Raw genomic sequence first — 20,325 nt, 5'->3', positions numbered from 1 at the left:
TGACAATATACTGCCATCTACCGGTGAACAGTGGAACCCATTCAATCCCGTCCTGCCCTTCGCCCGTCCACCGCTACCACACCATACCAGCCGACTATCTGCTTGTCGAGCCACCACCACTAACACAAGCGGACATGTTTGGCCGGCCTCTTGGTGGAGTGTAAATATACATTTATCTTGCACGATAAAGGAATACGTAGCCGAGGCCGGGAACCATGGACGCTGTCAATGCATTTAACCATGAGGTTAGTCTGTCCTTGGTACAGTCATTGGGAAGATGAGAATTGCTAGAGTGACTGAAGTTAGCTAGCTTGCTAGCTAGCTATGTTGTCTTTGACCATCTTGCTAAGCTAGTTCGGGCTGTGTGGGGTGGAAGGCCGCAACTGGCGCTCAAGGCCTGTTGTGTAAATGTAGTTCTTTTACAGTACATTACGTCTGCTCCACGAAAGGAATCATACTCTTGCTAGTAACCGCCACATGTTGTTTAATCAAAGGTGCTTTCAGAAGTGCCAAACATTGCATCGTTGGCTAGCTTGATATGTGGCTAGCTAGCTAGGATAACTGGCTCACGGAGTACAGTAGAGTTTAGCAAGTATGTGAAGCCAACCAGTCAACCAACGTTTGCTAGCCAACAGTATCACGCTATGGGACCTGTGAGTTGGCTCCCTAAAGAAAATTGCAACCCCACTATGCAAATGTTATTCGATTTTCAATATTACCACACTGGAAGAGCTACTTTGCGACCAAACACAACGTTACTTTTTTGCTTCATTAGATGGGTAGGGTTAGTTCAGACAGCATCGGTTAGCAAGCTTACAGGTGACCTAGCATGGTAACGTTATGATTTGGGTTGAAAATGTACGTTAGCTTGCTAGAGCAAGCTGTAACTTCAGCGAGGAATTTGGATGTTGCATGCCTTATGCACGACTCTATGCATGTATTATAGAGTTGGGAGCACTTATCAAAAGCTCTTCTACTGCCGTTTATGAGAGGGGAGGCCAAAGGAGTGGTTACCAGTTGACCCGCATCAGCCTTTGATCAGTCAACAATACAAGGAGAGTTGTTTCTGTTGTGATACGGAATGGATAAAGGATGACATGAGAGAGTAGTTGAAGTGGACCTCAACGTTTACCACTTCTCTGAAAATTCTATGGAGGGAGTTTGTTTGGGCGCGAGAGATGACAATTGTTCATCATATGACCATGTTTTGTGTTAAACCCTAATTGTATGTACGTTAAACCTCTAAAACATGTATGTCGGTATAAACATGTACATGTTTTGTTAATTTGTATTATGTACTTTAAGCACCTTAGGACAGGGCATATTTTCAAAAATATTAATCTTATTTGGAAGTGTGTGTAGGACAGAACTGAAGACAGGCAAACCAGTAACGTTAGCCAAACACACATGCTGCTTAGAGTAATGCTAATGCAGAGTAGTAAGATTCACATAAGTGTATCCTCAAGCTGAATCAAGAGTAATCGTTTGAATGGATGACACTGCTGGTCTCATCCAACTTGCCCCATTGCATGGAATTTTGCAACATAAATTGTATCTGCATCAAATTAAAAGTGACATGTTTCAAAATAAAAACACAACGTTACAGCAAACAACACTGACTGAAAAATAACAAAAACAGTGCCATAGCTGAGCTGATGGTCACAACAAAGAATAGGCCCTTTTATGAGTCACTGTTGGATTGTCTATTGTGCATTAAATCCTGTACACCAGGCACTCTCATGGGATGGCAATTATTAAAGTTTTGTACAGATAGTACCAGCAGCTTGATTATTAAATGCCCCCATATTGGTGGACATGTTATTAACCATGATCTCATTGTGTTGATTGATTCCCTGTTTTCCCCACGCTATGTTTTTGGGGTTTCTTTCAGTTGTTCTCTCTGATGGACTCAAAGCCCCCAATCTCTCGGGCAAAGATGATCTCCATCACAAAGTCTGCCATCAAAGCTATAAAGGTATGTAGTGGAGCTATGCTGATTGTAGAGGAAGCAGTCCCAGTTTCACTTGATCATTCTTGCATAAAGAGCCTTATCCTGAAGGCCACTCACTGTGATCATAGTCTTGACTTGCACCCAATTAATATTTCTACTTTTTTTTTGCAGTTGTATAAGCATGTCGTCCAGATTGTTGAAAAGTTTATCAAAAAGGTTTGTGTCATTGATTTAAGCTTTGATTTGTATATGTTTTCTCAAAATACATATAATAATGATATAGTGATAATACTTGATTTGTTACGTATGGACAGTTTTGGGAGTAACGCATTACAAAGTAACGTGTTACTGTACGCGTTATTCCACTACTTTTAGCGATAACGAGCATGTAATAAAGTATTTTTTAAAAACAATTAACTCAGTTACAATGACTGAAATTTAAATGAGTTCGTTACTCGCGATACTCTTGTTTATCTTGTGTGAAAAATGAAGGCTACAATTTAAATGGACATCTTAAACACCTTTCCCTTTTGTTTCCAATCTCGTAAAGTGGTGCAGTAGGCACATTGTTAATCTTTCTGCTCTTCTTCGCCTAGTGCGCAAAAGCCTTGTTATATTCATTTTACATTCTTCCAACATCAACACAACACTATTATACCTACATAGCCTTGGCACAGACACGCACGCAAGTTTAACACGAGAGAAAAATGTGGATTTCACTTTCCAAATAAAGAATCCTCCACAAATAGCCTACAATATAACGACTTGAGCTATTTGCACTAGGCAATGTTTACATCGGAATTGACATCCATGGGGTTATGGGTTCATTTGTCTGCAACGGAACATACAACTTCTCTGGAACACCTTATTGAGCTGGTTCTTCAAAAGTAAAAGTTTGAGAACTCATGTACAAGGCTACTGTTTGATTTGAAGGGTTGAGACTACAATAAATAGGTCTACAAATTATGTTTGTTGTGTGTGACTGTTCAGTACTGTTCACATTGACATTTTAAAAGCAGACATAAAAGTAACTCAAAAGTTACTTTCTCTAGTAACTAATTACTTTAGACATACAGAAATTGGTAAAGTAATTCAATTACTTTTGAAAGAAGTAACTAGTAACTTTAACTAATGACTAATTTCCAGTAACTTGCCCAACACTGCATATGGATTTACTCACATAATTTGATTCAAATGATTAAAAAAATGCAGTAATTGATTTTCATGTTGTCTCCTGTAGTGCAAGCCTGAGTATAAAGTTCCAGGGCTGTACGTGGTGGACTCAATCGTGAGGCAATCACGGCATCAGTTTGGAGCAGATAAGGACGTGTTTGGGCCCAGGTTCACCAAAAACATAACAGGCACCTTCGAGAACCTCTGCTTGTGTCCATCGGAGGACAGGGTAGGAGTCACCTGCACTTTTTTAAACTCTAAATGTAATTTGTGACAGGTGTAAAATTGTTGGTGGATGATATGAAAGTCCAATTTGATTTACTGGGGTTTCTCTGGATTGTCCATCATGGAGCCTTACTTTTCCCTGCTTGAACATAGTGTAGTGTTTACTGTGTTTGGTCTGCATTTACACACATTCATGTTAAAGGGATATTCCACCATTTGGGGAAATACACTCATTTTCCACCTCCCCTCGAGTTAAACTGTTGAGTTTTACCTTTCCCCAGTTCATCCAGCCATTCTCTGAGTCTGGCAGTAGCACTTTTAGCTCCAGCTCATTGAATCAGATTAGACCGTTAGCATCTCTGCTATAAGCTAAACTGTATTTCCCCCAATGGTGGAATATCCCTTTAATCAGATATCTATCTCATGTGCATTCTAAACTAAAAACATACCTGTAATCATATATAAAGTTATCCAGCAAGGCGCACAATCATTCCTCTTAACCCTAGCACACCTATATGAAATATTTCTTTTTCTCCATCCTCTTTTGTCTTTTTTTCCACAGAGTAAGATTGTGCGTGTGTTGAACCTATGGCAGAAGAATGGTGTGTTCAAAATCGAGATCATCCAGCCTCTGATGGACATGGCCACAGGGTCCGGCAGCGCGGCTGAGGTGGCCGACGAGGACCAAGCGGGACCCAATGGAGGTGAGACACTCACTGATGCCTTAGCACTGCCGAACGTGGCCGAAGGTTCGAGCTGCTGTTGCAAATCCTAGAGTTGGTCTTTAACTGCTGAGGGACTCCTCTTGATTGTGGAATAGGAAAGCTTATGTGGAGCAAGAAACATGTAGATGTAGTACACAAGGCTGATGGGTTGAAAACAACTTGAAGTTGAAGTGCAGTTGATGCTCTGGTTTCTCATTGGTCGTTAGGCCAGATCAAGCAGCAGTGTCCATTTTTAGTTGTTGTTGCGGAGAAATAAAGGTAATATTCATGGTCACCTCGAAATACCACAGTGTTTATAGATCTTTCTGATCAGAATAACAGTGTCAGGTGAGGTTGTGTATGTGGTTGCTATAGTGATTTGTCACCGCATTGGGTTGCTGTAATCATTTGAAGCGGCTGACTCCAAGCTGATAAAGGAGCTTGTGTGCTTTTGGCTGTTTTATTGAAACTTCCATAAACAGTAATGGCAAACCAGAGATCTTTTGGAAAATGCCATTGTAGCACATTAAAATGAAATGCATTTGCAAATTAGCGCTTGTTGTTGTATGCGTTATCAGATTTGCAAGAATCACCACTATATTATAATGGTGGATGGTCTGTTTTATAAGAACCCTTTAAACCAATTGTTTTAGCTATGGTGTTTGGACCGACCTTAGAGCATTGCCACCAGTAGAGCCTTACATTTAGAAGTTTCCTACATGGTCTTACTTTTACATATCTCATGGACCTTCATGTTCTTTTTGTTGGGGAGTTTGCTAATATTTGCTAAGTGTAAGCTTTATAAGGGAGTTGTCATGACAAAACATGTGGTTAATCACATTCCTTCACAGCTTCCCCTCCTATCCCGATGAAGAAGATGCCGGAAGCTCACGCAGTCACAGCTCCGGAACATCATGTTGTGACGGCTAACTCCATTGCCGCGGCCGTGCCTCAACTTCAGAACTCTGATGCCTTCGCTGCAGTAGCACAGCTCTTCCAGTCTACCCAAGGGCAGCAGGTCAGTCGCCACTGCAGTCACTGCAGTCACTGCACTCAACTACTGCATTAGAATTTAGAGCAAGTGAAAAAGTAATGACACCAAATGTGCACAAAAAGCAAGTTTATATGACCCTTAGTGTCACTCTCTTTGCACATTTTTAAGGCCTTACAGAAAAGAAGGCCATACAGAAAAGAAATTAGCTTGGTGTACAAACTTAAGGCCTTGGTTTTGGGTCCCATTCATAATAAAGACAAGGTTTCAACAACATCTGAGACAGGTGCAGCTATGCACTTTTTCTGATTTGACACGGAACAACCCTTATAACTTGAAATGGTCTCTCCCTCTTTAACTCCAGCTCCAGCAAATGCTACAGACCTTCCAGCAGCCTGGGAAGCCCCAGTCCCCAGCCCTCACCAACAGCCTGCCAGCTCAGATGACCCTGCAGCCGCACACTGCTCCCCCAGCGGCACCCACGCCCGTCTCCATGGCCCCTCACCTGGAGGATTCTGTCGAAAAGGCCACGTTTGACACGGTGAGTCACACAGACCCACCTGAAACACAGCCTCGTTATCCAGTATCCTCTTGTACTCTGAGGGTTAGAGGTCCGTGCTGTGTTGGCAGATGCTTCAGCCTCCCACCTAACTAGGGTTGGGCAACGAAACACGGTTCTAATATGGCACCGGTGCCGACGCAAACGGTAGTAACTGCATCGAATAACAACGTGGATTTCGGTGCCTCATTTCGGTGCTTAAATAGCGTTTTTTTAAATTATTTTTTTTATACGAGGCATCACTGCATGTCATGCACCATCTCTAACGTCTTGCTCTGATAGCAACACATCCAGATACAGTTAGCTAACATAAACACTGGATAAACCAGAGGGGTGCACCACATAGGCGAGTGGACAATGTTTGACAGCTTGCGTGAGCCCAAGTAGCTTACTTTAAGGCGATATCGTGAGCTCCTGTCAAAATCTAGCAGTGGGCCTAACTACATACAAGCAAAAGGCTATGAAACAACATCAACAGTAGCCTATATGTTACACAATATCCTTGCTAATGCACTAACTGGCATTTATTTGAAATGTTATCAGCAAAGTTCTAAGGTGAAAACTTTATTTCACGTGGTGTTCTGAACAACATAATGGCATGATATTAATCGTTCATGTGCATGAGGCCCATATAGCATCACAATGAATATGAAGATCATGTTAAAAGTTAGTTGGCAAAAACATAAATATGTAGGTTACATACGTCACTGAGCTGTCAAAGTGGGTACGAAACCATCTCCGTACGTTATCGCTAATTAAACTCAGCTGACTGGTGTTAGCGCATAGCCATAGTTGCTGTTAAAATGCCTACTAGGCTAGCGCTGGGAATCTAAACACTTCAACACACTATTGCGTGTTATGGGTTAAGACATGACATTTTTTGAAGCATTTGGGAACACACTGAATTAACTGGAAAGTAGAGTCCCTGTTAGATTAGCTTGCTTGCAAATGCCGTTGTCCATGACCTGGCAGTTCTATGGGAAGTGGTTTTAACATACCTTATGGCAAACCGCCTATACTGGGTAAACTTGAAAGCAGAGCTTACCATTGTGTGTGCATGCATGGCAAGCTGTTTTAACATTTCAATGTATTATTCGTAGCAGCTATGAGATATTGATAGTAAATTGAATATAACAGTTCAATTTCATGTTCAAATTTGTCTTATCAATAAAAAAAAAGCAATTCATGCTTTAGACCATTTTAATTTAAAACATTTTAAAAACAAAGTACCGGTTCAGGCACCGTTTAGGCACCGACACCGTTTTAAAAGTATCGATTTAGCACCGGTATCGGATAAAACCCAAACGATACCCAATCCTACACCTAACACTAAAAAAGCACCCAGTCTCTTCTCAGGCTTGCACTACCAGAGTCATACCAAGTCATTAATTTTATCTCAGCTTGAGGTTTTTATTACCTTGAAAAAATCATATTCCTTTGTCATAAATCTCTGTATTCCTAGTGTTATGCAGCAGGTTTGAAATGTTGCACTTATATTGAATTATTTACAGTTTTGGATAAACTGATTGCCTCTGACTTTTCCTTTGCAGACGCTCCTTGATCGCTTCGACTATGATGACGAGCCAGAGGGTGCAGACGATATAAAAAAGGACGAGACGTCTTCGTCCCAGCCGGTCTTGTATGTCCTGACCTATTTACTCCCCTACCTCGGCCGCCTCTCGGCACCATGACGACCTATAATTGGACAAGAGATGAGCTAATGGGCAAAGTGCTCAAAAATAGCATGTGGCTACAGATGGGATGTTGAGCAATAGTGCAGATGGACAAAAGGTTATGAGCATTGTGTGGATAGGTGCTCTCTGTTGAGAGATGTTTAGGAGTTTATGAAGGGTGGTTTTATGAGTCCCTTGCAGCTTCACGTGATATTCGGTTATACGGCTGGGAGGTGTTCTAAGAAAGTTGTTTCTGATAAACCTGGCTAAATAGTGAAATTAGTGGTGGAGTAAGTGGTGAAGCTCATAATAGTAGAGCCATATGGCTTCATTTTTTTAGCTAATCAAAGCCATGTGTTCTGAGTTAACGTAGTCGGGTTTATAAGTTAACTGCATTTTTTGCAGTACCTCTGTTTTTACTTGAAGTTGTTCAGGTTATATGTTACACCATGGATGGCTCATTTATCTGTCCAATGGATCCCTCCTATCAGGCATTTAGTTTTTTAGTCATGTTAATGTAACATAAACAAGGGAGCCCTCTAATTCTAAGCTGGTGATTCAGACATGTTTATTAACAGTGGGTTGTGTACCGTGTTGTTTCTTTACAGCGGTCATATAGACAGCATGTCCCATCCGCAGCACGTCCAGTCTCAGCAGCAGCAGCTTCCCCCCGGCTTCTCCCAACACCCCTCTCAACTCCCCAACATGGATCACTTCCAGCAGGTCATGATGGCCAAACCACATGATGCCACACAACAGGTAACAGCACATGCCAGTTATGATCGGATGATGTCAGGCTCATCCTACATGCTGTACAATGTATATTTTGCTTGCACCTGATGTCTTGGGTTTATCCACAGCAGAAGAAGACATGGGGTATAATGTATTCTGCATGGCTTGTGTTATCCGTGTGTTATTGATATGAGCTCAGCATTGCAAAACCCCCATGCCTAGTTGTTATGTAAGAAGTGTTTTCTCTTTCTCACAAAAAAACCAATTACAACATTATCTCCTGTTTTGCCCTGTTAGATCCCTCTACCTCCGAATGGGCAGCTCCAGGGCTTTGGCATGATGCCACCCCAGCCCTTCCCAGGGATGATGCCTCCCATGGCCCAGCCCCAGCAGGGAGCTGGGATGCCTCCAGGCTTCCCAGGGGGATTCCTACCCCAGAATAACGCATTTCCTCAGCACATGCATTCGCATCAACAGGTTAGTCCTGCAGCACCTACATTCCCAGGTATAGATCCACACTGAGCCATTGTTTTTTGTGTGCATTTTTAAAGGTGATCATTTGCATGCAATTACAACCATTGTAGCTCTGCGTGTGATTACTAACTGCTTAACTGCATGTCAATGTGAATTCTCTGTATGTGGATATTTACAGGACTTCTGTATTAGATCGCTGTATCTTTGCAGCTTGTACATGAGATCTTTGTGTCTTAGCAGGATGTCTCCATGGGCGTTGACTCTCCGTCACTCAAGGACCGGAAGCACTGGCCAGATAACAGGAGGTCCCATTCTCGTTCAGGCTCCAGGTGAGGAACACTACTACGGCAGCAGCCAAGGCCAAACATTAACCCTTAGAACCCGATTGACGCAAAGTGCGTCAAAAAACACACCCTTTCTTCTCTGTTACATTGCTCCGCGACTGTTCATCACAACGAGATAAAACCTTTATTTTATGACAGAGAAGAAGTGGGGCTTTCCAAAGAGACTACGCACTTGTCTGTACGATCAAGTATGAAAATTAAAAAAAATCACGAAATTAAATAAAATTCCATCATATTTAAAGTCTATACTTCTCGGCGTTCACCTGCGCACCCATTACTCTCGTTTGAATTACTTGCGAACCCGTGATCGCATAGATATGGCAAGCATATCAGATGAAGGAGGAGAAACAGGGCTATCCATTGGTACCATGGATATCGATCTTTCTGGCTTATAAAAACAGACGAAGTGATTGCAAAATATTAACGTCATGTACACAAACCAACGCTGCACACCCATTACTCTCGGAGTAATTACTCGCGGACCCGTGATCGGATATATATGCCACGTATGTTAGATGAAAGAGGAGACACAGAGCTATCATTTGATACCAAATACATCCTTCTGGGTTATAAAACAGACGAAGTGACAGCAAAATAATAACTTCATATAGCTCAACTTACCCCACGTTTTTGTCTGTTTTTGTGGCAAAGCATGTTTCTAATCCAACGCTATCGTGTGTTTCTCTATGGCATAATCCGGTTTTGAGATCCTAGCAAATTCCTGCATGGCATCCAATTCAAGGCTCACATTGCATCCCAATTTGTTCAACAGAGAAACACCTTTTTTGCCTTTACTTTGTTCATGGCAATGCAGTAAAAAGTTGAGAATCATCATGAGTGCATACACCATAGTCACACATGCTAACAAGCAAACTTGGGTCAAGTCAGGTCAGATCAGTTCGTGTCACAGATATGGAGCGCAGAATGGTCATTTTTCATTGCTAAATAAAAAATGGCATTTATTTCCGTAAATCACACACCACATATTTCTGTAAATTGCTCAGCCCCAGAGTATCCCTCCAACATGGCAATTATATTGCCCGTTTCAGGACAGTCTGCCCTACACACACATGAAATGCATGTAGAGCTATGAGCTTGCTGTGGTGAGATACAGGTCAAAATATAAGAATTTTTATAATATGATTTTTATATTTTAATTCTTTAAAAATCTAAATAAAATCAATGCTAGTACTAATACATGAAATTATCAGATCTGGATAGCCTAGACTCTGCTGAAAAAAACAATATATAATATGTGTGTGTGGCACTTACAATGACCAGAATAAATCCTTATGAATAAAGGTAGAAAGGTGAAAATGCCCTAAAAACAGCTTAGGGTTCTAAGGGTTAACAGCATTTAATGACCGCATTATGCATTACACAATGGCAGCGATTTGTAAAACAAAAAAATTGTTTGGGTTCTTTCGGTCAGATCTCCGAAAAGGAGACGGTCCCGATCCAATTCCCGGTCCAGACGGATGCGGCACCGACGGTCTCGCTCATGGTCCCGGGAGAGGCGGCATCACTCCCCACGCTCGCAGGAGAGGAAGGAGAGAGAGCGGGAGCGGGAGCGACGACAAAAAGGACTCCCTCCCCTCAAAAACGAGACCCTCAGCGGTAAGGCCACACAATTCATTTATGTCTCAAACTCATTTAACCTGCAAAGACAGACAGTGACCTCTCTAATGAGCTCTATTCACATTCAGGGCTGGCTCATTTAATGACTCAGCAGTGGATAATTAGGTAGTGACCCTCGTCTGTCCTTGTGTTTGTGACAGTGTGCAGCACGACCCTATGGGTGGGCCAGCTGGACAAAAGGACCCAGCAGCAGGATGTGGCGTCTTTGCTGGAAGAGTTTGGACAGATTGACGCCATCAATGTGAGTTTTATACAGTAACGGCTTCAATTTTTCACTGTAGTAGTTGGTCAAATAAAAAAAACAAATGTATTTGAGCAGTGGCTTTTCGTCCACTGCACTAAATTAAGCCAAATATGGCCACTGTGTTTAATTGTTTTCTCAAGGAATGCACATATAGTCTAATGTGTATGCAGGGGTGGGGAGAGTACTGAAAATCTATAGTCAAGTAAAAGTACAATTACTCCCTTCAAAAAATTAGTTAAAAGTAAATATTCCTATTTGAGAAATCTACTCAGGTAAAAGTAAAAAGTACTTTGTTAATAAATTACTCAAGTAACAAGTAGTGGGACATCTTCTATGCTAATTTAGTCAGACTCATCAGTCATGCTGACTACAGCTGGATACTTCTCCACGAGACAGATGTGTACCTTGAGGCCATCCTTAAAAATATTTTCGTTTGCCGTAACCCGACCGACCCTGTCAATTTAGAACCGACCCAAATATTTATTTTTTTCCCCTTTTAGTCCGACCGACTTGCCGGTTGTAAACTTGCGTTAATACCGACCGATTGTTTTTTTTACTCTAAACAACCAATACAAACGCAATAAAATAATATTTATTTTAGTAGGCCCAAGTATTGTGAATATAAATTGCCTACATGCAAACGTGGCTCACTTAAAAAAAACCTGTGGCGTCATCTCTACACCATTGGTTTTACGCATGTCACACTATGGCCTACGCTTCGTTTCATTCACACAAACTGATAACGCTTTTACTTGGCACGAAGTTCTGGAAGAACTGTGGCCAGATCTTTTCTCATCCCTTCTCCCCCTAGTCTAACGGTGACCGTGTCGGAGTATTGAAATTGGTTGTGGTCTATTCAGCATTTCTCAAAATATGGGTCCGCAACATGGAGACTGCTGGTCCGCGGAGTCGTGGAGTGAAATTAGGATCATATGAGCATTCATTCAATGCGCGTCTGCGCGAGAGTAACTGAAACTAATCGATAACATTGGTATCAAAGCTCCGCTTCAACCTGTTGGAAGGCTATTTATTTATTTAACGAAACTTAATAGAACGACGTTGTTTTTTAGAACTTCCTTAGAAACAGAGCAGAGACTGTATAATACACTGTATATAATAAATAATAATAATAATAAAGCTTTATTTGTATAGCACCTTTCATACACAGAATGCAGCTCAAAGTGCTTTACATTTGAAGCATGTAACACAATAATAGTCAGTCAGTCATTATCAATCACTTTTCTTTGCTGTTTATGATATGCTCAGCAACATATCAAAAATATAGAAAATGACGTCATAAGACTGGCAGCCTTAACCCTCTTACCCCCCACAAGCACGCCATATGGCAACTGTGGCAAGGAAAAACTCCCATATTCCAGGAAGAAACCTTGAGCAGAACCTGACTTAATAGGGGGAGCCCATCTGCTTCTGGCTGGCTGCGCCCTCCAATAGTAGCAGATGTAGAATAATCTGAAAATGTAGTCTACAGGATAAGATGAGTTAACTAAAAGCTTTCCTGTACAGGTATGTTTTCAGATCTTTTTTAAAAATATTTACTGAACTCGCCTGCTTGATGTACAGAGGCAGGGTGTTCCATAGTTTGGGGGCATAATGGATAAACGCAGCTTCTCCACTTTGTTTGTGGAGCACTTTGGGTACGATTAAAAGATTAGAATTGGATGATCTAAGTTTCCTTTGTGGTTGATAAGATATTAAAAGCTCAGAGATATATGAAGGTGCTATGCCATATATAGCATTGAGTATTGTATAGTCAAATTTCAATATAACGTGGCCAAGAGCTATTGTAGCCTTCTTTCTGGGTACATGTAGATGAGCCTTATGACCCAAAAGTCTGCCATGACCGGGCCTCAGGTCAAAGAAGTTTGAGAAAGGCTGGTCTATATAACCTGCATCAGAATGAGGTTTGCAATGGTGCGCCTGAAGGCACGGGTTGAAGACCCAGTCAGTTACGTCACGATATGCACATTTGTGTAAATTCATTCCTACGTAATCACCATGACCAAAATTGTACTTTTTTTTTTACTTTGAATCTTGAAAAAAAAAAAATATTGACCTACCTACCGACCCATTTTTAATTTTTTTTGGCTGTTACTGCAAACAAAAATATTTTTAAGGATGGCCTGATGAGAAATATTGTGACATTTTTGTATCGCCAGATCTCCTGGCACGAGATCTCATCACACCCCTAGTAACAAGTTACTTTTTTGACATGTTTATATTTTTGATGGCCCTATAAAGGGATACAAAGTATCCTTTACGCCTGTTTGCTTTTCTCCTCCTCGGTAGGGTAATCATATACAGGAATATTTTTTTTAATATACTTTATATTTTTTAATATACTTTTAATATTATTTGACACATTTCTTTAGGCTATCTTGTCATAGTCAAAGTAAGCATTAAGTGGCTACAGATTGAAAAGCAGTCACTTCCAATCCATTGCCAGCTGATTCTTCTGCTTTGCATTGCTAGTCTGATTATAACTTCACCATACAGACAATGTAACCTAAAAATAATGGCTATATTATGGGTAGGCTTATATTTAGGCTACATATAGCCTAGGCATGTCCACTCGGACAGAGCGACAGAGTAGGCTATCCTCTTTTCCCAGCTGACCGTCTCTGTCTTGTCCTGCACTGAAAACTTTGAGGCTACATAAACAAATGCTAGGTTTTTCTAATTTGTGGGCTCGATTTCCAGTGCATTTGCTTTGCTTGTGAATGAAATTGTAGGCCTACTTTCCTTGTCCAATATGATTGTTAGATGATGTGATAGGTTAAATTTTCCGTCTCATGTCATACCTCTCGTCTCGTTGCTACTCTGGCAGTCTCACCAGAAGACGCTGCTGCTGGCTAGACATCATTGTGTTAACTGAGCTGTTCGATATAGGACATCTACTTCTGTGTTGTAGGTTACAACATCATCTGATTCTACATAGGCCAGTCATTGCTTTTAGAATTGCGGGGCAGCGTAGTAAAGCATTCTGAAACCCTGTTTCTTTTCTTCCATGCTGTTGTACACCTATGGAGCGGTGCACTTTTCTCCCTCAAGATACTTTCTCCAATAATTCACTGTACTCGTAGCGAAAGGCAATTGAAAATGTAGCGGAGTAAAAAGTAGATTACTGGCTCAAAAATTTACTTGATTAATAGCAGAAGTAGTTTTGGAAAAGGAATATGGAAAGTTGCCGTTCCTTGAAAATCATACTTTTTTACTCATGTGCGTTACTTGTAACGTGTTACTACCCACCCCTGTGTGTATGACGCAGTATCATCTAATAAGTTGGCCTCCTTGCATCTGATAGATGATTCCTCCACGTGGCTGTGCATACATTGTCATGGTCCATCGGCAGGATGCGTTCAGAGCTCTGCAGAAGCTTGGCAGGGGCACATTCAAGGTCAACCAAAAAGCCATTAAAGTAAGTCACCATGCACCGCTAAGCCACCTAGAGTCTGATGCAAGTCGTTTAACTGCCATCTATCTGGAATAAGTATAACTGCTATCTTTTTTTGTCTCCAGATTGCATGGGCGCTAAACAAAGGCATCAAGGCTGAGTATAAGCAGCACTGGGACGTGGAACAGGGGGTCACCTACATCCCCTGGAACAAGACAAAAGTGGAGGATCTGGAAGGCTTTAAAGAAGGTGGCATACTGGACCCAGACTCCTTATCACCAGGTAAAGTGGCATCCTTCGTCTGTGCTTGTATGTGTATGTGTGTATATATATATATATATATATATATATATATATATATATATATATATATATATATATATACATATATATACACACACACACACACACACTGAATTGGGAACATTTCACCTACATGTTCAAATAACATATAGTTATAATAATAACATATTAAGTATACATCATGGTTGTGTTCTGCGGAACGTGTTTTCTTGTGTTTATCTTGGTATCTTGGATGTGCCTTAATCTGCAAGTCATTGGTGTCTTTCACTCTAATTGGTAGTTGCCTCACGTTGTGTCTCTTTAAAATAATGATTAGTTGACCTTGACTGCCATCGTTGCAAAGTTGTTGAATTTAACTGGCAGTTGATGGTCTCTTGTCGTGATGCTGCATTAAGCATGTTTTGGAGTTATTTTTTTTGTGAACTAGCTCAAAACTGCTAGTTTTTGTGAACTAGCTCAAAACTGTACTGCTGATAGAATGTTTTTGGGGGGTTTTTTCACCGAATCTTGTGACCCTAAAGGATGTCACATTTCAAAATTGTGATTGTAAGCTACAGTTTGCTTGCAACAAAGATGTCACAGAGCTCACAGAGCCTGTTTTTCTAAAACCCTCCCTGCTGTTCTCACAGAGTGGCCAGGTGCGCAGAGTGAGCAGGACCAGGTGGACGAGGCGTCCCAGAACGGGCGTTCAGAACCGGCTCCCTCGGAGGAGAAGCCAGCCATTGCACCTGTACAGGTAAGACCTCTTTTTAGGAAGTGCTTGTAAATGGAAAAATTACATTTCTTTAGGAACATTTTAGTTATGTGTGTTTAGCAATGTTTATTTCAGTACTTTGGTTTAAGGAATAGTAGTATAGTATATTAATATAGCATAGTTAAGTGTAGTGTAGTGTAGTGTCCTAGGATAGGATAGGATAATATATGAACATAAACTGTTGTAATGATTACTTATCCTGTGTGTCCTCTTTACTCAGACTCCTTCAGGCCAGCCAATAGGAGTGCTGGGATCAGGACCACCTCCAGGGTTCCCTGGCCACATGGGTATCCCACCTCCAAACTTCCCCCCAGGGGTGCCCCCTCCCCCTCCAGCCTTCATGAGACCCGGCTTCAACCCCATGCAGATGCCCCCAGGGCCACCAGGTACGCGGCACGCCTCTGGCACACTTAAAGGAAAAGTCTGGCAATTTTTCCACATAGATCTCTGTTTCTCATGGTCACCACGTAACGTTACTGTCGGTAATCAAAACGAGTCAGGCAGTTACAGTGCTACACTCTGGGGGCATGATTTTAAAGACCCACCTGTGATGTTCTGAGTTTACTCAGAAAGAGCACAGTGAAAATGGGATTGTACACCCTTTTTAACGGCTTTATTTTAAATGAACAATGTCTCATTGGTGAATCGGACTGTGTCAGACATATTTTTTATGAATATAATCTATCATTTTAATTGTTACATTTGTGCTATCAACTTTCTGTCTGTCAGGATTTCTTCCCCCTGGTGCTGTGCCTCCAATGGGGGCCTCTGGACCTCCACCTCCAATGCCAGGGCCCGGTATGCCCCTAGGTAAGCACCTATTAACGACCAGCAGTACTCCTGTTTATTATACCTGTTTGAAATTCACATGGATGATATAATTCGTGGCCATCTGTAATGAGGCACTGTGTTTGTGAGGTGAACACTGGTCAGACGCCGACATGAGTGCTTAACTGGTCAGACGCCGACGTGAGGGATAAATATTATCAGTATAAAACAGACACTACTGGTAGACTCCTCCCACATGGTGATCTGTACAGCAGACCAAGTAGGTCCAACAGCAGGCTCAAGAGACAGCTTAGCATTCAAAACTGAGTTACGTAGCAGAATGAGGACAGTCTACTTGATGTACCCTATTAATCACTTTGCTGAAGGTAGTCCCACTGCTGTCAGGTTTTTTACCCGTTCTATTTGTCCTCCATTGTGATGTGTGTTTGTTTTTCCTTCCTCTTTCCTCAGAGGAGCCGTCAGGCGATCCTGCTGGACTGGGTCCGAGAAACAGCGATGGTGCAGATGGATACAACGCAGCTCCACAAATGGGTAGGTGTTTGATCACCCTGGACTATCTAATTTTGTTTACACATGAGCAAACGGTGTATGCTCAGTAATCAGTATGCTCAGATAGTGGATTAAAATATTCTTCAGATCTTCAAATGTGAAGGACTTGTTTTTGTCTGATCCTTACAGGTAACCAGGTTGGTGCCCCTCCAGGTGGCCTTCTTGGGGCAAGGCCTGGTATGATACCTCTGCAGCGCCCCCCAGGCATGCCACCCCCGCACATGCAGCGCTTCCCAATGCCCCCGCCACACCCAAACATGCCGCCCATGCCCCCTCAGATGATGCCCAGAGGACCGCCACAGATGATGCACAGGGAGCCTCCACCAGGGGGCTTCGGGATGCCACCTCCCCACCCTATGAAAGGCCCCTTCCCCCCTCTAGGACCACCGGGGGGACCTCCACTCGGTCCGCCAGGGGGCCCCCCTCCTGGTCTTCCCGGGCCCCCGGGCCCCCCTGGAATTCCTGGCCCCCCCGGACCTCCTGGACCACCTTTCTTGCGGCCGCCTGGGCCTAGGGGCCCGGGACCGGAAGGGCCCGATGGGAGGGACGGAAGGCCTGATGGCCGGGACGGAAGGCCTTTCCGGAACGAGCGGAACCCGGGCTTTGGACGAGACCGAGAGCCAGAATGGTTTGGGGGACGGAGGCCGTTCGGTGAAGGACGGGGAGGAGACCGTCTGGAGGGTAGAGAGAGATATGGGAACTGGCACGAGGAAGAACAGCAGCGTGGTGGTGGTGGTGGTGGAGGAGGAGGAGGAGGAGGTTGGGAGCGGGACCGAGAGAGGGATCGGGAATCCCGGGAGAGGGATCGGGAACCCCGGGAGAGGGATCGGGAATCCCGGGATAGAGACAGAGAGCGAGAGCGGGACAGAGATAGAGACAGAGACAGAGTGCGAGATGGAGATCGGGATAGAGAAAGAGATCGAGACCGAGAAAGGGAGAAGGACCGAGAACGAGACAGGCCGGCAAGGGAGAGGGATCGCAGAGACTGGCGGCAGAGTCCTGAGGGCGACCGAGGAGGGGACAGAGGAGGGGACCGAGGGGGCGACAGAGGAGGCGACAGAGGAGGCGACCGAGGGGGCGACCGAGGGGGCGACAGAGGTGACAGAGGAGGCGACAGAGGAGGGGACCGAGGGGGCGACAGAGGAGGGGACCGAGGGGGCGACAGAGGAGGTGACAGCAGCAACAGCAGCACCGCCACAGAGGAGCCCAGTCGGCCGCCCAAACGGAGTCGCGACCGCGAGCGGAGCTCCCGCTGGGACCGCGACGACTGGCTCCGGGGGGACAAGAGCAACGAACTCAGCAGTGCTGAAAAAGCCCCTGAGGCCAGCAGCGTCATCGCCGAGGCCCCGGTCAAAGACTCGGCCAAAGAGCCATCCCCCTCCAAGCCCGAGCCCTCACCAGATGTGACCATGGGGGCTTCGGCCGAGGTGACGGTGACCGACAAGGTCCCGTCCTCAGACGACAAGGTCGCGTCCTCAGAGCCCGCGGCAGAGAATCCGCCCAGTGAAACCATAGAGGCTGCAGAGTCGTAGAGCCCTAGGGCATGTCTCTGCACAACAATGCGAGCCAGTCAAGACTGTCATGTGTTTGTGGCCAATGTGGAACATTGCCCCCTTTTGAAATGCCCATATCCTGCTGAGGAGCGTGAATGTCGGTCAGATAGCTTAACACAACTAAACACCACCACGTGTAACAAAAAAAAATATCTTACCAGAAAAGCAAAGAAAATGTTTATGCTGTAAATATGTTTGTATTTTTAAGTGTAGATTTTTTGGAGGGATTAATTTTTTTAAATTCTTTTCCTCTGGATTTTAAATACAGACATTGACTCTAAATATGAAAATATGCCCTTTTTGTTGTAATGTTTTATTACCTAAAATGTTTACATATAGGAGATCTTTTTATCATTTTTAAGCTTCAGAGGGAGAAATCAACCCAAGAAAAAACATCTGCAAAATTTCAGCAATAGCGTTTGGTTGAATAAACTATTTTCATACCAAAATGTTATGTCACATTGTATTCACCCGCCATTTTAAAATCATACATTTTAAACAAAAAAGTTTTATACCATCACCCTCATGTATACACTGGTTGTAGACTGTGCAGTCACAGTGCACAAGATCAGTGTAGACTGTAATAGCCAAACAAATCTTAACTTGGATCGCCCTCTCCCTCACCCAGAGATACATCTGTCATATGACTTGTGTATTTCATGGTCATGAATCATGTGCCTATACCTTTGACATCAGGGCAATTTTACCAATGACATGAAAACTAATAAGATCTATGTATAAAAAAATACATGCCATGTAAACATGTGAGATCTTCTATTTTAGAGTGATAAAAACAAATGTGTTTACTTATTAGGCACTGATCTCTGATTTAACACTGACATTGGTCATTGTAAGCTAAGCAATTGGATAACAAAAAAAAATCACACACACAAACCACATGATTTTAATCCACTGGCAAATGTGTGCATATTTGCACTTTAAAATATTTTAAGTCCTTGAGTGCCGATCATCAGCTTTGGCTTTTCAGACTGATTGTAGGATCAGCAGCTGATAGACTTGGGTTTAATCTAAGAATGATTGTCATAATACCAGTTTGGTCTTACACTGAATCAGAACCAGGTTTATTTGGCCAAATATTTGCGGCCTATGATGTCACTCTACCTGTATAGACAACATACGTAATGTGTCCATATTATTTACATTCAAGGTGTATACAATAATATATAAACAGCATAAAAGACAAACATACATAAACTGTGATGTGATGGTACAAACAGCCATTGTGCACAGAATGTGATGAGTATCTTTGTACAATAGTAATGTGAAGCAGGGTGTATAGTTTGGAGAACAACAGATGTGTGGGTACTAGTGAGTCGATTACTGTCAACTTTTAATGAGGGTGATGGCAAGAGGAAATAAGCTGTTGGTTCCTGTGTTTTGTGGTTTCGTTGTATGAGATTGATAACCAGTCCATAACTACTGGACAATTGAAGCCTCCGCCTCTTCTAAGTGGCCATATGGCTACTGTTCCATCTTCGTCGTGATGGTGTGGTCTTTCTTGATAGATATTAGTATATTGGTTTGTTTAATGCACAGTGACCTCCATGCAATGTCTAGCCCTGAGAGGGCTAGAGCAGATGTTTGTGTCAGGTCAGATGAGATAGATGCTCTGTTGGTGTCAGCTCCAACCTCTTAACACTCCTCAGCTGATGCATCTAGCTAAGCAGGTAAAGGGCCCGGAGTCTAGCCCACGGAGCTACTGGAGCATGCAAGTCAGTGGTTTCACATTTCATAAAAAAACTAGGGCTGTTAAAATAACTGATTAATTAATTTGAGAAAAAAAATAACTGACTAAAAAAAAATAACGCAGATTAATCGATTCCATATGACCTTTGACCCTGAGCTGTTGTAGTCAGTAACCATTAGACTGTAAAAAGAAGGAGAGAGAAGAAAATGTGCTGCCTAGATCAGTGGTTTTCAAAGTGGGGGCTGCCGGGGGGCCTCAGCAAGTTGGAAAGAAAAATAAAAGCAACAAATAAATACATTTGAAAATGTTTAAATATACCCATTACTATGAGGGTTGTTATACAATGCCATTATAATAATTTGTCGCATATCTGAACATCTGAACATTATTTTCCATGATAATGACTGGGAATAATAGTAGAGTGATAGCTCTCATATAGCAGAAAGCCCCAAATGTAATTTTACACACTGTATGCTCCATCACAAAGTGCTTGTGGCTAAATTAATTATTATGATTAGCTTAATGTATTTTTTAATTTGCCGTAGTATT

General features: G+C 42.7%; 1 protein-coding gene across 2 annotated transcripts; it reads left to right on the top strand.

The window, feature by feature from the left end:
* Positions 1 to 72: 72 nt before the first annotated feature.
* Positions 73 to 18,514, top strand: scaf4a (SR-related CTD-associated factor 4a). Of its 2 annotated transcripts, none has more exons than XM_042092322.1 (20): positions 73 to 245; positions 1,892 to 1,975; positions 2,123 to 2,167; positions 3,192 to 3,353; positions 3,912 to 4,053; positions 4,905 to 5,071; positions 5,409 to 5,585; positions 7,154 to 7,242; positions 7,885 to 8,035; positions 8,306 to 8,485; positions 8,723 to 8,811; positions 10,259 to 10,443; positions 10,605 to 10,705; positions 14,031 to 14,144; positions 14,246 to 14,402; positions 15,053 to 15,159; positions 15,398 to 15,563; positions 15,907 to 15,987; positions 16,417 to 16,497; positions 16,645 to 18,514. In XM_042092322.1, exons 1-20 carry the CDS (start codon positions 216 to 218, stop codon positions 18,045 to 18,047), a joined length of 3,711 nt encoding a protein of 1,236 aa, XP_041948256.1. In that variant the 5' UTR covers positions 73 to 215; the 3' UTR covers positions 18,048 to 18,514. The 2 variants fall into 2 exon arrangements, with proteins under 2 accessions (XP_041948256.1, XP_041948255.1); XM_042092321.1 differs by having other exon boundaries at positions 8,720 to 8,811.
* The last annotated feature ends 1,811 nt before the right edge of the window (positions 18,515 to 20,325 follow it).

The sequence above is a fragment of the Alosa sapidissima genome, chromosome 5, assembly GCF_018492685.1.
Source record: "Alosa sapidissima isolate fAloSap1 chromosome 5, fAloSap1.pri, whole genome shotgun sequence".
In the NCBI taxonomy this organism is placed as follows: domain Eukaryota; kingdom Metazoa; phylum Chordata; class Actinopteri; order Clupeiformes; family Clupeidae; genus Alosa; species Alosa sapidissima.
The sequence above is the reverse complement of the archived record's forward strand: the minus strand, read 5'-3'. Positions and strand labels throughout refer to the sequence as shown.